The 17,294-nt window shown below is 34.7% G+C and overlaps 1 protein-coding gene across 1 annotated transcript in view; it reads right to left on the bottom strand.

The window, feature by feature from the left end:
• The window catches only part of rras2 (RAS related 2), a 62,960-nt gene extending 52,582 nt beyond the window's left edge, over positions 1-10,378 (bottom strand). Inside the window, exon 1 of the mRNA XM_056461466.1 lies at positions 10,010-10,378. Within this exon, the coding sequence (XP_056317441.1) occupies positions 10,010-10,111 (102 nt within the window). The 5' untranslated portion in view covers positions 10,112-10,378. The remainder of the gene's footprint in view (positions 1-10,009) is intronic.
• Positions 10,379-17,294: the final 6,916 nt, after the last annotated feature.

The following is a 17,294-nucleotide window of genomic DNA, read 5'->3' as shown; positions in this document are numbered from 1 at the left end:
ACAACATTGCTAAAAATTCTAATAATTACAAGAATAAAAAGTGTAGATTATTTAAATGAGGCAAATTTATTTATTAATCATTCCAATTTAATTGATTAACCATTTCCAATAGTGTACACATATTTTGCAGCCAGTATAGATGTCATTTTGTTCTCTCCAAGTATATGGTCAAGTTTATTGCAGTCGTTTATTAAATAATTAATCATCTAATGTTTTTCTCGCGTCTGTGTGCGCGCAATTAACTGCAAAATCATCATGCAAAAACGCATACAAATAACGGCCACTATAGCAAAAGCAAAATCCGAATCCCGGACATTCAGACCGGAGATTCAGAAACTACGGCTGGACGCATTTTGTCTCTATGGGTCTGCAAAGCATGTGATTGTCTGTGTGAGTGTTGAAAAGTTCTTGCGTTCACAGAACCAGCAGCACTGTAAAAAATGCAGGGTTTCACGCAATTCATTCATGTTGTCCCAACACAAATCGATTAAGCTAACTTAACACTTTTAACAAATTTATGTGGCTTGAACATAAAAATAAATTTAAGTTGTCCCAATGAAATCTCCAGAATTGTGTTGATTCAGCTCATTTTAAATAAGTAGTTTGAACAAGCATAAATAAATATTTTTTTGAGTGAGTAGTAAAAGATTTTTCACTGGTTAATCGATCGCACATGTTTAGCTTTCTAAATGTGTAAAATGATGATAATAATCATATTATTCATGCGTCACCACCAAATATACTTGGGCGGCCATTAATATACCTGGGCTTTGTGTGGGAAGTCTTTGTGTGGGAAGCACTGTGGTGCTGATGATGTATATTTTTACTTAGCATCCAAAACAACATTTCTATGTGCTTCCAAAAGCACACAAACACAAAGATGTATTGCAAGGAAAAACCTTTATGAGTCATTTTTAAAACTGTTATTGTTAACTCTATGCTCTATGAGACAATGATGAGAAAAAAGCAGGTATGCTTGAGCTTGTCCTGTTTATGTTTGAATCTTGTGACATCTTGTCATGTTTTTTTGGTTTGCTTACATGTCTTTTGACTAGTTTAATGTATCCTCAGGGTAATCATATTTAAAGACTTTTCAGTGGTACAGCAGTAAAGGTCCCTCATACTAAGATAGGAAAGGGATGCTTTTAAGCCACATAAGCATAGTAAAAACTGTACCATATTTATCAGTACAGTATGTGTGTGTATTTTTTATCAGTACATCAGTGTGAGAAATCAACAGGTGAGTCTGGCGGAAGAAAAAAAACATCTCCACTCACACACACACACACACACACACACAGAAAGAGAGAAAGAGAGATCTTCACGCTAACTACAGTCAAAGCCTTTGTGGAAATGTAGTGATTTATTTCAAGAAAAAAAAGAATGTTTCCATTAACGTTTATGTCTATTTCACTCATAAACTTCCACTCTGGGGGGCTGTTAGGCATTGAGACAGGATCACTGCGTCAGCAAGCTCAACTTGCATTAGTCTAATTTGCGAACAAATCATTCAGAGCTGCTCTGTGGACTAGATCAATTGAGTCATTCAAAAGATCTGACTAAGCCAAGCTAAGATGGATCTCAAGACTTTTACAAAACAGTAACTTAAATGGTCTGTTTGTCTATCCTATCACTTCAGAAGATCTAAAATACACTATATGTCAAATAAAAAGAACATTCATGGTGCCCTTGTGGTGCTGCTGTTTCATTTTTGAAGCTTGAAAAACCTCCCTAACCGACCAGTACAATTTTTCCTTTGTGGCCTTTGGAAGAAAGAAAGAAAGAAAGTCATATGTCTACAACAACATGTGGGTGAGTAAATAATCCACATCACACACTCTTCAAAATAAAGGTTCTTTACTGGCACTGATGCAGGGTATATGCAAGAATCCTAAAGGTAATTTCAATACCTTTTTAAGACTTTTTAAAGACCTTTTTTCAGAATATTTTAAGGCCTCATTCCCACTTCAAGTTCTAATCAGTATCAAACCTTTAACTTAATAAACAGTTGCTAATGAACAGTTGTAGGTAAATAAATCAATGGGGCACAGAACTCAGATAAGCTCAGAAGAAACAAAGCTTAGAAGAATAAATTCCATTGTTGTTTTCGGCGACAGGTTTCAGCCACTGTTTAAACTCGACTTTCTCCAACCAGGAGTACGTAAACTTACATTTTCCCATTTTGGCATCTGTTTTGCTCTATGGTTTCGCTACATGTGGGGGAGCGTCACATCATCTTCCTGTGTTTGTCGCAAATTACGTGACATCAACCGGACGGAGGGGCTTGGCTGGACGCACCCCGGCCTGAACCAATCGCTTGGATCGAGCATGCCGTTGTTAAAATCAGCAGGAAAATAAATGTATTTATGCTACTTTGGAGTCAAACATTTAGGACAATGCTTGAACAAAATTTAAGACCTCGTAAAAACATGATTAAGACTTTTTAATACCTTTTAAGGGCCTTAATTGTCTCATACTTGATTTATCAACTTTTAATACTTTTTAAGACTCCGCGGACACCCTGTGATGGTTTCATCAAATACATTTAATGTCCATATAAGCATTTTATTGCACTAAATGTAAAAAGGTACTTCTTTTAGACATTATCCAGATAACACAAAATTGTTCCCTAATGATTCAATTGCAAATGATTCAATTGCATCACAAAAAACACCTTTTTCAACCTTTATTTTTAATGTGTAATATTATATCTAAAAGACATAAGGAAATCAGCCCATTTTATGTGACATTGTGCATCTCCAATACATCTCAGAAATATTCCCCTAAAATACCCCAAACTAACATACAGATGTCAGATAATTTTTTTTTAAATGAATCAAGTCAAATATTGTCAAAAATGTTCACAAAATTTATAATAAATAAATAAAATAAATAAATAATAATTATAATAATTAATAAAACAAATATACAGAATTATAAAATATAGACAATTCCTGTTACAGCAAAGCAGATTTTCTTTTATTTAATGAACTTAAATATATTTTTAGAATTAATAAATATAAAGATGGCTCAACATTTGTTACATTTTCAGATATGTAATTGTGGGAACAAAGTAAAAGTCCTTAGTTATGGTCACTTTAATATTTGCAAAAACATTTTAGCATGTCACAACTAATCTAATATACACCAAAACCATCACTACAACTTCAATGATCTCAGAAAAGAGCCTTTATATTATTTGCTCTGTTTATTCAATTCCAGTTCTGTACAGCATTTCTCTTAAATGACCTCACATATTCGCAATTGCGTCTACAATGATCCTCTGAACTGGACATTGTTTTGTTATTGCTTACAGCATAGTACAGGCCTTGTTTGAAGACACACACTCGTATACGTAACTGGCAAGGTCTGACCATGTTGCAGTCGTAAGGAAACGGTGCTGCAGGGAGTCCGTTCTCCCAGAAATGAGAGAGCCAGTGATAAGAGCTAATATTAGCCAACATGTGACCGTGCCTTCAACAGCGCCATGCTACGCTTAGTGTACTCTGAGACCGTCTGAAGCGATAAAAAAGGTCAGTGAGGCCTGCAACGATTTCACTTTCACACTTTCGCTAATGAGGAACAGTTGTTACTCACGAGAAGCTCATCTGAGGCATAATATTGGACACAAAGCAAAATAAAATTATGTTGTTGTCTTCACATCACATTGATTTTTATTGATTGATATATATTGATTGAGTTTACCGTACTTTTTAAAGTATTTTTATGTACAAAAATACATTAAAATCATTGTTTATAATTAAATATTAGTATCATATTAATTAAACAATAACACATATAATGCCTGTAACAAATAAAATCTACAAAAAATAACTTCATACGCAAGTATTGTATAGTTTCAAATAACTTTTTATAAAAAATACATATAATGTTGGCGCCAGGGGTGTGGTGGTTAGTGTGTTGACACATGTAATCTAGTGCTCACGGCGACCCGAGTTCGATTCCTGCCTCGCGGTCCTATGCCAATCCTTCCCCTCTCTCTGCTCCCCTTGCTTTCCTGTCAATACTCTCTAATGTCCTGTCCATTAAAGGTGAAAAAAATCCCTAAAAAATAATTATAAAAAATACATATAACATATAATAAAATACCGTTCTATTGTCATTCAGTGTAGCTGATATATTTACACAAAGGCCAAACATATATATTACGCCATATATTTATTAAAATATTTCTAAAAAAGTGATCATGATGAATATTATTACATTTGAAATATATTTTAGATTTTAATTATTGAAACCTTGCTGACAAAAGGGTAAACATAGTGGTTTGTAAAGTGGTTATAATGTTTTACATTTTCACTTTTATTTAGAATAATGATTCTTATTCTATACATCCCTGACTAGAGCAGAAGATCTTTGCTCAAACCAAATGATTTTGCTCATGTTCGAGTTTAATTTATACAATTTGAAATGGGCTTGGGCAGGGCTTGGGCATGCACGATAAATGAGCTGACATGATGTGTTTCGATTAGCATTAGAAAATTGCGAAAATTGATGCCTAGGAGGTGAAACGGAGGCTTGCCTCTGCCGATTTTGTTTTGGTTGAACCAGCGACTACAGCAAAGTCTGAGGTGTTTAAAATTTTGCATGCACACATTTGAATGATACCGGGCTGTAAACGGGTTCAGACTTTTGAAAAACTGTCAACTGAAATTGTCAAGCTCTGGCTGAATTTTGCCCGGCTTAATTTTTAAGGCCTGACTACAGCTCTATGCCAGGCAAGATTTTCATTTATTAATTAATTTTCCTTCGTCTTAGTCTCTATTTCTGATGTCACCACAGGAGAATGAACCGCCAACTTATCCAGCATATGTTTTACACAGCGGATGCCCTTCCAGCCGCAACCCAGCGCTGGGAAACACTTATATACTCTCTCATTCACACACATACACTACAGCCAATTTAGCTTTTTTAATTGACCTATAGTGCATGTTTTTGGACTGTGGGGAAACCGGAGCACCCGGAGTAACCTACGTGACCATGGGAAGAACATGCAAATGCCACAAAGCAATACAAACTAACCCAGGGGTTCGAACCAGCGACCTTCTTGCTGTGAGGCAACCGTGCTAACCACTGAGTCACAGTGCTGCCTTATTTTGACCAATATTTATTAAAAGTGATTATGCTGAATATTATTACATTTATTACATTTTAAATATATTTTAGATTTAAATGAATGCTGACAAAAGGGTAAACCTAGAGGTTCGTAAAGTAGTTGCAATGTATTAAAATATGACAATTATTTAGAATAATGATCCTTTTTTCTATTTCTGCCTGATTAGAACTTAAGATCTTTGCACAAAACCAAATGGACCCAATGGTTTTGTTCAGGTTCGGGATTAATTTCTATCGTTCTAAATGGACTCGGGCTGGGCTTGTGCAATAAATGAGCTGTCATGTGATGTTTTAATTAGCCAATTAGCCTTATTAGCTACCAACACTGTATTTAAATGGTTCTTGGTTTGGGGTTAGGGATTAGGGTGATATTACAGCTTCATATCACACAAAATTCACACTGGTAGCAAAATCTGATGGGTAGTATATTGCGTCATCAAAATGTACTTTTTGAATGGGAGGTAGGACAATCTGACAAGGTAGGACAAATCGGAAAAAACACCAGCAACTACAGCAGAGTCTGGGGAGTTTAAAATTTTGCATGCACACATTTGAATAATGTAGGGTTCAGGCTTTTGTAAAACCTATAAATCAAAATGTCGGGCTCGGGCTGAATTCTGTCGGACTCAGGGCCTCTCTGGCTTAACTTTTTTTATATAATTATTTTTTGGGTTTTTTACATTTACTGTGATATAAAACAGTGGAGATTTCAGACAGGAAAGCATTGGGAGAAGATAGAGGTGAAGGATCGGCAAAGGACCTCGAGCCGGAAATCGAACTCAGGTCACCATAAGCACTTCTGTGCTATATATGTCAATGCACAGTGCCACTAGTACTACATAGTACCACATTATTTGTTTTATATTAACAATTATTATTATTTAAACAATTACACTTTAGTAGGTGTCTTCTGTAAATCATGGTAAATGCATATAATAGTTGTTACTGTTTTCCTAAAAATAACAACCTTAAAACAGGATACTTTCTAATGTATGTGTAAAAAATTAAAGCCCTATTAAATTACTGTTGGAGCGTCACATTGGCACAGTGGGTAGCACGATTGCTTCACAGCAAGAAGGTTGCTGGTTCGAGCCTCGGCTGGGTCAGTTGGCATATCTGTGTGGAGTTTGCATGTTCTCCCCATGTAGGCATGGGTTTCCTCTGGGTGCTCCGGTTTCCCCCACAAGTCCAAAGACATGTGGTTTAGGTGAATTGCGCAAGCTAAATTGTCCAAAGTGTATGTGTGTGAATGGGAGTGTATGGGTGTTTCCCACTGATGGGTTGCAGCTGGAAGGGCCTCTGCAGCGTAAAACATGTGCTGATAAGCTGACGGTTCATTCCGCTATGGCGACCCCAGATTAATAAAGGGACTAAGCCGAGAAAAAAAATGAATGAATGAATAAACTACTGTTTAGAAAACCCCTCTTCATCTTTGACCCTAATATACATGACACAAGTTTAAAAATAGTTAAAAAGTAATAAAGCCAGTTGAATATTTGTTTAAATAATCATACTGTAACACAAAAAATGCAATTATTAACTATTTAATATTTCTATGAAAGCCAATCCTTGTGCATCACAGCTTGAATTGCATCACAATGACGTAAACTAATCCATTTGTTCAGAGTCACATGCCTGGCTGCTGCTGATCATAGCCCATATCATGATGCTAGTTTGAGCTCAACTACTCTGTTTTTGTAGTGAAGTCATCATTGTGGCGCCATGATTTCTAGCCTACATGTTACAACCTTGTAGAGAGCAGGGGTTATTCATCACTGCTGTATCTTCAACCAAATTTTGACACAATCAATTACCTTTCCTGACAGCATAACTAATGAAGAATGTCATGTATGCACCTAACATACCCCCGCAAAGCACTCAGGAGCACATAGTTTCCCATACACATCCAGGAGGTCCTTAGAGACCGAGCAGGAGTGGAGGGACTTCCTCTTTCGGAGGCCAGATTCCGGCTTCTCCATGGTCATTAACCCAACATGACTCAGATGAAACCTCCCCGAGTAACACACATCTGAATGGGGAAGCCTGGAGTCACAAAACAGCTGGGCTTTGCTTTCTCGCTGGCAAAGGCTTCTAGAAACACTCCAGCAGGAAGGCTCATTTATGGCTTTCTTTGGACTACTCTCGTTTTCACACATTTAAAATCAGCACTATTATTCTTTAGTTCCACCAACCCGTGTTTAAAAGCAGCCGATTTTCCTTTCTCCACTTGCAAAAGCTTACTTGGTTAATGTGTAATTGTAGTCTGATTTTCATCGCTATCTGAAAGTGGTTTATTCGGCCTATTTGCAAGTAACAGATCTTGATGTCAACGAATGTTGATTATTAAGCTCTAACGTGTCACTGCCAGCAAAAGTTAAGCATTAGTAAAAATCACAAGGGCACAATAATCTACTTGAATTACTCTCTTAGGCTAAATAAGGCAATATATATATATATATATATATATATATATATATATATATATATATATATATATATATATATATATATATTTATTTTATTTTTCATTTTTTCGGGGTTTCACCTTTAATGGATTGGACAGTAGAGATTATTGACAGGAAAGCATGAGTAGCAGAGAGAGGGGAAGGATCGGCATAGGACCGCGAGGCAGGTACTGAACTCGTGTCGCCGTGAGCACTGGAGTCCATGTGTTGACCCACTAACCATTACACCACTGGCGCTGACAATAAGGCAATATTTTAAGATAAAACTGGTATGTTGGAGGAGATTGTGGCTAAAAAACAGCAATCTGGCAGGATTGAAAGGAAGATGTAGCAGTACTGTGATAAAGCAAACCAATTAAAGAGAATTTTGCCTGTTCTGATATTAATCTGCTGCTTTAAAGCAGAAATAAAACGGTAGGATATTAAAAATATATTGCTTTCATACAATAAACAAATTACCATTAACCTGCTCACTCATTTATCAAAGGTTTCTTTTCCAAAATCAAATAGTTATGCTTGAATTTGCACCTAAAAGACAACAAATGCTGATTTCCTGTGAAGTGTTTTTTACGAAAGCTGAATCAACCCTCTTGGTCATATAACTACATTTTCTTTAGTTACGCCCAAATTAGCTTATTAACACGTTGCCAGTGTCGCCAGTTATTTAACACAGTGTTACCTTGTAATCTGCTGTAATGTAGAAGTTATAAATGGCTTGCTAAAAGTTTATTAGGACAAACTGAGAGATGAGATTACTACTTTATGAGGGACAGATTTAGACCGTGTCCCAAACCATGGTGTCTACCTACCTAAGCACCATATCGGTGCACATAAATCACCCAAAATGCAATTTAATGACTTCTTTTCGTACCTTCATAACTGATACTTATGAACTGAAGCAAAACTAAAACACACAGCAAAACTAAACTGAACGGTTATGTAATATATAATTAGTTTTGAAGTATTTTCTACTTTCATTTCCTCAAATAATACCAATTTTTGTTTTTCAAATAATTTTGCACACTGTAAAATCTAAACATAATTTTTATTTTAGTGTATGAATGAACAGAGCTCAGGGTGGTTACAAATCATGATTTGTGGCTTCATATACTGAGCTGTCAACACATCCATGACAGAAAATCTTACAATATTCATTGCTTATGGCGTGTATATCATCATATTTTAATATCACATTAAATACATTAGCCCATTTGTTTTTCTGTTCTTACAGGACTTTTGGGAAAACTTTGGAAAATGTGTATTTAAAATGTAACCATTTTGTTCTACAACTGTAATTATGGAGTTGATTAATCATAATTAGCAAAGAAACAATGAATATAGGAAGTGTTTAGATGCAAAAACCTCTAAATATCTTCTAAAATTTGCATTACTGAGTCCTGTGCGTAGGCTCAGTAATATTAATTTTATAATGACGAATAAGTTCTTTTCATTTGGTTTAAAGTGAAATAACTGAATATAAACATAGGAGGCTGAGAAAAATGCTCATTTTAGGAGAATTTTTTAGATGGCATTTAGAAGATTTTGCATCTGAACTCTTCATATGTACTGTATAACACCACATTTATTTTCTGTCAAGAAGCACAACATATTTAAATATGTAGATCTATTTATATGCTTATTTGCTTTCAGTTGAATATTTTTACATTACATCATTTTATATTAATAAACTTATTGACATAGTGAGTGAGGATTGTGAATTTTATAATTTAAATGTACATTTGAGTTAAAAACATTTTAATTACTGCGAAACAGTATTAAACAATACTTTAATCCAATTAAAGTAACCTGGCCGTGGAAACAACTTCTTAAAAGAAAGATTTGATCGAAGAAGCTTATAACAGCAGTTACTATGGTATCCTGGCAGAAACATGGTACATTTCTGAGGGGCTTAGTCAACTCTCCAAAAGAAAAAGCGGGGAAACTTGTGTCAATATTGTTTCAGATACTGTTGCTTTGTCATGCAGTCTTTAAATATATTCCCAGTCACTATACTGCCTCTGAAACTCCAACAAAACAATACTAGTATGCCAACTGTGTGCTGTTAAATAATTTTGTTTCCAAGTCTAATATGCAACAGTTTACAGAAGTGTTTCCCATACCTATGAACTAACGTTGCACACAGCACTTTCGCTTCAAAGTTTTAACTCTCAATGCATGCGTTAACTCTTGAATTTCTTCTCCCGATATGGTTATACTTGCATATTATTTATTTCTAAAATGTAAGCGAAGGTTTAAAGTGACGCAGGCCTCGCTCGGATTCCTGAACCCCCTTTTCCGCTCATGGGGTCCCCATTTCTGTGAGCAAGATCCACCCATTTCTCCTCAACACCCTCACATCTTTTTAAAGGGCCGAAAAGCACATAACATTCCGCCATGTATCCGCTTACCTGGATAAACTGGATGGTTAACGCTGATTTTCCGACGCCACCACCTCCGACGACCACCAGGCGATATTTCTCCTGCACTGAGCCGTCTTTCCAGCCAGCCATCGGGGACACACTGCTGCTCTCGCTCCGCTGTCTAAACACACGCACGCCGAGCCACTTTACTCTGTGACAGGCCTTCAGATGGAGAAATGCAGCGGAAAAATGCGAAGCGGCTTTTGGGCTATGTGTCAACTCAGCGGTAATCCGTCCAAGAGGAGAAAAGTACGACCACAGTCTGTGGGAAATGCATACACTGCTGCCTCAAGTCCATACGCCCTCGTCCAAATCGCTACCAGGCACTGACTGACTGCCTGTGCTGCAAGATGAGGGGAAGATACGGCTAATCAGTGCGGGTAGTGCGCGCGGCGGCCGCGAGGGGGCGCGCGCTAACACTCCCGCCTTCATGGTTTGGCTGAGGAAGTTACCGTGAGAATGTAATGTATTATTTATGAATCTAACTCAGTTATTAAATATATACAAAATTGTGTAATAAATCCCACACATTGACCACTTGTTTGAATACATACGTGCGTCTGTACAGTATTAAATGGTAGGCTAATTCTTGGATGTCTGCTTCAAAAAATATCCAGTATTTGTTTATGGTCATTCTTTTCTTTTCTGTACGTCAGAATCAAAAAATTCTACGTTTATGCTCATTATTTTGTTTATTCTTGTAAGTTAGTATCAAAAATGTATCAAGTAGTTCCAGTTCCCTATTAGTTTATGGCCATTCTTGAGGTCATTATTGTATGTCAGCATCAAACAAGTATTTAATATGGTTTTTGGTCATTATTTTGGTCATTCCTATATGTCAGCATCAGTTTATGGTCATTGTTGTTGTCATTCTTGTATGTCAGCATCAAAAAAGGTGGGAAAACCCCTCTAAAACGAGCCAAGATTAAATTATGTTTGACATAAATGGTGCATCACATCTACAGATGTGCAGTATTGTTGGTTATCCTCTTCAGATTTTTATATTTAAATCATGTTAAAAATGTTCCTACGAGTTTCCCCATAATCACTATTTGAATTCGACTGTTTAGTTGGGAAAATATGATCAGCAACCAAACAACACTTACAATATTACATTACTACATGATATTAGTTTTGAGCAGTGTTTCTCAACGTTCTTGATTACAAGGCCACTCTTTTCATGGCCTCCTATGTAGAATTAGATATTTTTGTTACTTCAGGTGTAATGATTGTTTTTAAGAAACTATGCATGCTGATGATATAAAAAATTATTCCAAATGAGAACCTCATGCTCCAAACTGTCAAGTACATACTTAGTCTTTGAATCAAAGGTAATAATGTTTGAAATAATGTGTAATTTCAAGCACAGACCAATTGTTTTGCTTCAATACCTCAATGTATCACCAGAACCACAAGTATTAACTTTAATTTGCCTGTTTTGTCTATTAAAGTAACTATACTTGCATTATGAATCACCAACTTTAAAATCTAGAAGTCTTTTTAATGTTTTACTGAAGAAAAATCATCTACATCTTTGAGGGTGGGTGAATTAACTGCAAATGTTCACTTCTGGGTTGGAATGACTATCCCTTTAAACGCCTTTGTCAGGTTCAAGTTATGCTTTGCTTTTTAAATATCTGCTTAAAGAGTAGCTAAATGTACATTTGAATCCTTTAAACCAGATAAAGTCAGGCATTAGGAGGACGTTTGAATCCTTTAAATCAGGACTGGGACTTACTGTCTTTAGAGGAAACCCACGTGAACACGGGGAGAACATGCAATCTCCACACAGAAATGCCAACTGGTCCAGCCAGGACTTGAACTTGTGTTGCGGAGGCCAGCTAGTGCTGTGCAGTTAAACCTCACTCCTCTGAACCTGAAAAGGTGTCTGGCGACAGATGTTTAAATAATCATATTTCGAATATCACAGAAAATCTGTTGACTTACAGGATATGAATTACTTGGAAAATGTCATAAAATTGCAAACATTTTGATTGGCAAATATAATTTAGGTAATGTATCATAATTAGACAGAAAATATAAGCATGAACAGATGCACACACATTTAGAACAAATGTTTTTGGGGCTAGTGATTGATAATTTCATAATTTAGATAATGTAAAATCAAAAACAACTTGGAAATTTGTGTTACAAACACTCTGGTTACCATCTGTGTGACTCGTTTTTTATTCTGTGATGATACTGTCAGTTTAACAACCAGCCAGGAAAAGTTGTTTTACCCCAAATCTACACTGTAAAAATTTCTGGTTGCCTTAAATTTTTAAGCTGAATCAAATTAACCTTATGAGTCCATTGAACTTATATTGTTAAACTAACTTCCGTAACTTATCAAATTAAGTTAGAACATGATTAACTTAGTTTAATAAGTAACTACGAACATATGCTAAAAACATATGCTGTCTAATTGATCATATCATATTTACAGTGTGAATAAGTGTAAAATTACTGAAATCAAACACTATAATTATAATGACAAAATGATTCTGAAACTACACATTTTCATTGGCACAGATTTGCCAGAAGAAGCAATAATTGCAGTTATTATGGCATTCTGGCAGAAACATAGTACATGGTACTCTGTTTACTCTCTTTTACCTTAGCTTGTTCTCCTAATTATGTTACTCTCTTGAACAAACAACCTAAAATAGACTGTGGGAAATCCGTAGGAGACATATTAAAATGAGTTAATCCCTGTATGGAAATCTGAATAACCCGCAGTGTAGCACTAGCACCTGAACATGTGTGATATATCTAACAATAACGGCTCTTTTCCACCCACATATATGTCCAGGGTCCATAATGGAGCTGTTTATTTCCACTGCTGCAGAACAGTGAGCGACACTTACTTACTCAGTTTTTTATAACACAATGACCTGTCCTAATAAACCCCCCAACAGTCCTCCACATGTCATGAATTGGCACTATGACCTCTGGGGGTTTCGTCAAAGAGGAAATGTGAAGCAACAGAATGTTTACAACACGAGGAAGCGTCAGCTGCAAAATGTAAATTCTGTGCATATTCTACACCGCAGAACTCCAGAAATGCCATTGTTGGAGGATGCCGTGGTTTGCATAAAATCTTATTTCTCACACGCCACCGTTTGCATACTCTTTTTAGCAGTTGCTCGAATGCAAACAGTCAGAAAGATACAGTATTATTTTGAGTAGCAGAATTAATCAATTCCCTTTGACTCCTCTTCAGCCCAAAGGAATTTGAGGAATTTCAATTAACTTGTAATCCAGAACTCTAAAGTTCACATGGTCCCACTGCAGTTGCCGGGAAGAAAAAGTTCCACATCCCACAGTCCTGGAAAGAAAGAAAAAAAGATAACCAAAGTACATGTTACGTAAATGATTGTTTTTTTTCCAGTTTTCTTTCAAGAAATGTCAGTCTTATCTACAGTATGAAAACTCTTTGTTATGTCCTCAATTATTTTGCTTTTACTGGAAATCTGTAATGGCACATAAAATTTCTGTTCACCTCCCAAGCTCACCCCTCTCAAAAGTTTGTGGCTGGTAAGATTTTTAAACATGTTTTAAAAGAAGAATAGAATTAAATAGCTACACTTAAAATTTTGACGCCACTTTGGTTATTTGAGGAATGCTTATCATGAAGCTCCTCAACTGTGGATGAATATATAATGTTTTGAGGGGAATGTGTGGCTCGCAGACACTGCTGCTTATATTACAGTTACCACACCTAAAAAAACAATTCAGATTTGGTATTTTTATTAATTGTGTTGTCAACTTTTCAGCTTTTATCACAGTATTATCATGATATTGAATTAAGCTGTGAGTAAGGTTACTTTAACATCTATAATAACAAAAATTACTTATTGTATTGCTTTAATATATATATATATATATATATATATATATATATATATATATATATATATATATATATATATATATATATATATATATATATATATATTAAAAAATATATATATATATATATATATATATATATATATATATATATATATATATATATATATATATATATATATATATATATATATATATATATATATATATATATATGTTCAGAGTAAACAAATGTTTTAAACAAATTAAATTCCAAAAGGGTCATAAAGTACAATAGATAATGCTTTAAAATTTCATTAATGGATTAAAATCAACAGTGAGAAAAAAAATATAGCTGAATTTGATTTGTAATAGTCTCCATGTAGAAAAAGGATTACGACTTTTGAGGTTACTGCATTATTCAGACCCCCTAGTTTTTCAAAAAAATGTCCAAAAATTTGCTGACAATTTTGCGATAACAAAACAACCTTGCTTCATTTGTTAGATGTTTGCTCCCACTTTATTTTGCAGTCTAATGAACGTCAAACAATTACTTACATTTTTTGTGATTATTTTGCATTTAAATTAAGAATTTTGTGACTTTTTGTTGATTTTGCATTGATTCAGCGATCGCAAAATCGTGAAAAACTAGGGGTCTGATTATTGGGCATTAACTAAGAAATTAACATCAGCTAAGGTTGATTAATGTTTTTGTAGTTTTCATTGCATTGACTTCAGTTAAATTAGCTGATGTAAATGAAATCCTAATGTACAGATTTAATAAACAAAAAGGTTTTCAAATCCCAGAATTTTGCCATAGGTTAGATTAACATGTGAAAATGTTAATGTTTGAATATAAATTGCCAATGCAACAATCTGAAAATGTTTACATTCGGCACTCTTTTTTAATAATAATTTTATAATAATAATTTTAATAATTAAGGATTATTAGGTGTTTTGAAGTGCCAATGATATCAGTATTGTGCATGTTCATTATCACGATATATATTTAATCACTGAAAATCGGCATATGCACTAAAAAAAAGATTTTTGCTGCTTGATTAAACTACTTAATTTAAATTAGCTGAATCAACACAATTCTTTAGTATTTTTTGAGACAACTTAATTTTATTGTGTTGTAATCCACTTATGTGCATAAACAATTAAGTTAGCATAATTGATTTGCATTGGGACAGAATAAAGGAATTGTGCAACCCAGTATTTTTTTACAGTGTGTCTTATTTTTTGGACTTTTGTCAAGTTTTTGCCCTCAAACAGCTCCTGTGTGTAGTACTACACTCGAAAAGTGATTTGCTTGTTTAAAGTATTTATTTAAAATGAGTTAAAACAACACAATGCTTATTTTTTGGCTGACAACTTAATTGTTTTATGTTTAATCAACTTAAATCTGTTAAAATGATTAAATTAGCTTAATCGATTTATGTTGGGACAACATGAAGAAATTTAGAACTGTCTGTGTTGTTTACAGTGCAGTTTCTTTCACATCTCATCCAAAGTCTTCTGTTTTGTTTTGATTTGATTTTTGACTATTATAGACTATTATTGACTATTATGTGAAATATTCAAAATCATTTAGCGTAGAGTGATATGAAACTGTAATGCTCTTAATACCTGCCTAGAACAAGTTTAACTGTGTGGTTTCATGAAAATAATTGCACACTTGAATATTGATCAGCCAATCAGTATCAAGCATTCAACAGCTTGACAGCAAAAAATAGCCACTACAAATGAAATTAATAATAAGTACCACAAATCAAAGGAACATACAACTCTCAATGCAAAAGTCAAAACACCTACATTATGACTCACAGCATGGAACACTTTCATTATTGCTGTATGCATGATCAAAAGTCACCTACTGCGTGTGTAACACCAAAACAGAAACCATAGCCTTGTCATTTAGTGATTCACCACTCACTTACTCTTTAATGACAAATGAGGCTGACCAATCAGTGCAACGTTTTTAAAGAGTGCTCGATGAGATGGCAAAAGCATTACAACACATAAAACAATTGTACTTACTGCCAGAACTTGTTTAATGTCCATGACATGTTGACAAAAACATAGCACTATAAGGATGGTTTACCCAAAAATGTATATTTACTCACCATTTACTCACTCTCATGTTGTTCCATAATTTTATAAGCTTTTTTTTTATCTGCACTTCAAAATAGAAGATTTTTAAAAATGTTGGTGACCAAAAAATTTATGGTCTTTAAAAATATATATATATATATATATATATGGAAATCAATAGGGACCAATAATGGTTTGGTTATGTATATCTTTCCAAATATGCTATTTTTCTGTTGAGTGAACTATCCCTTATGTATGAGAAACCGAACGCTTTGTTATGGCTTTAAAAGAACAGTCCAGGTCCCCCTAATATTGAACAGTTGAGTTTTACCATTTTTTAATCCATTCAGCCGATCTCCAATTTTAGCTTAGCTTAGCATAAATCATTAAATCGGATTAGACCATTAGCATCTCACTAAAAAAAAACTATTTAAAGCTTTCCTCTTTTGAAGTTACATAATGTTCTAGGACTGACGAAACAAACTATCGCATCTTGTTTTTTTTTTTTTTTGTTTGCTTGTTTTGAGTGAGATGCTAATGTTCTAATCTTATTCAATGGTTTATGCTAAGCAAAGAGTGTTCTCACCAGACCCAGAGATTGGCTGAATGGATTTATAAATAAAACTCAACTGTTTAATTTTTGGAGACAAAATGTGCCTATTTTCAAAAACAAACATCAACAAAAAACAACACATGGTGTGTTCTGGCATATCATGTCAACCCTAATAGCCTTGTGGTTAGTACATGGACACATAGCACCACAGTGTAAACAGCGACCCAAGTTTGAATCCTGTATGGCTCAAGGTCCTTTGCAGATGCTCACCCTCTCTGTCCCCCATGATTTCCTGCCTGGAATCTCCATTGTCCTATTTAGGGTAAAAACCAATTTAAAAATATTATTTAAATCAGCCAAATGATAAGACAGTGTGACTAATCATACAAAAAGAAAGAATAGCAGGTACAATAGCAGGTTTATTATAAGCAAAGTAGTGTGTAATTTTGTTGGAATTTTATGTGAATGCCCTGGTCTATCAACTGAAGTGTTAAAAAACAAAAACAATGCTGAATTTTCTTCTTCTTCTACTTCTTCAGTTCATCTTCAGTGTAAAAATGTTTTGAATATGTTCAAAAATGTGTCTCATCAGAACAAAAGCAGCTGACAAGTTACAATATAGATCAAAGTCTCATAGTGAAATTGCATTTGCAAGAAAAGAGCTGACGTGCAAAGAGATGTCAAAGAAACCAATCAAGTTCCAGCTTTGTCACTGCCAGATGGAGAGTCTTGGGTGCTTTAATTATGAGTTGTGCTCAGAAGAACATAAAACGGTAATGTGTTCAGTTGTTG

This window comes from Danio aesculapii, chromosome 7, assembly GCF_903798145.1.
Source record: "Danio aesculapii chromosome 7, fDanAes4.1, whole genome shotgun sequence".
In the NCBI taxonomy this organism is placed as follows: domain Eukaryota; kingdom Metazoa; phylum Chordata; class Actinopteri; order Cypriniformes; family Danionidae; genus Danio; species Danio aesculapii.
This window is presented reverse-complemented; position numbering and strand designations above follow the sequence as displayed.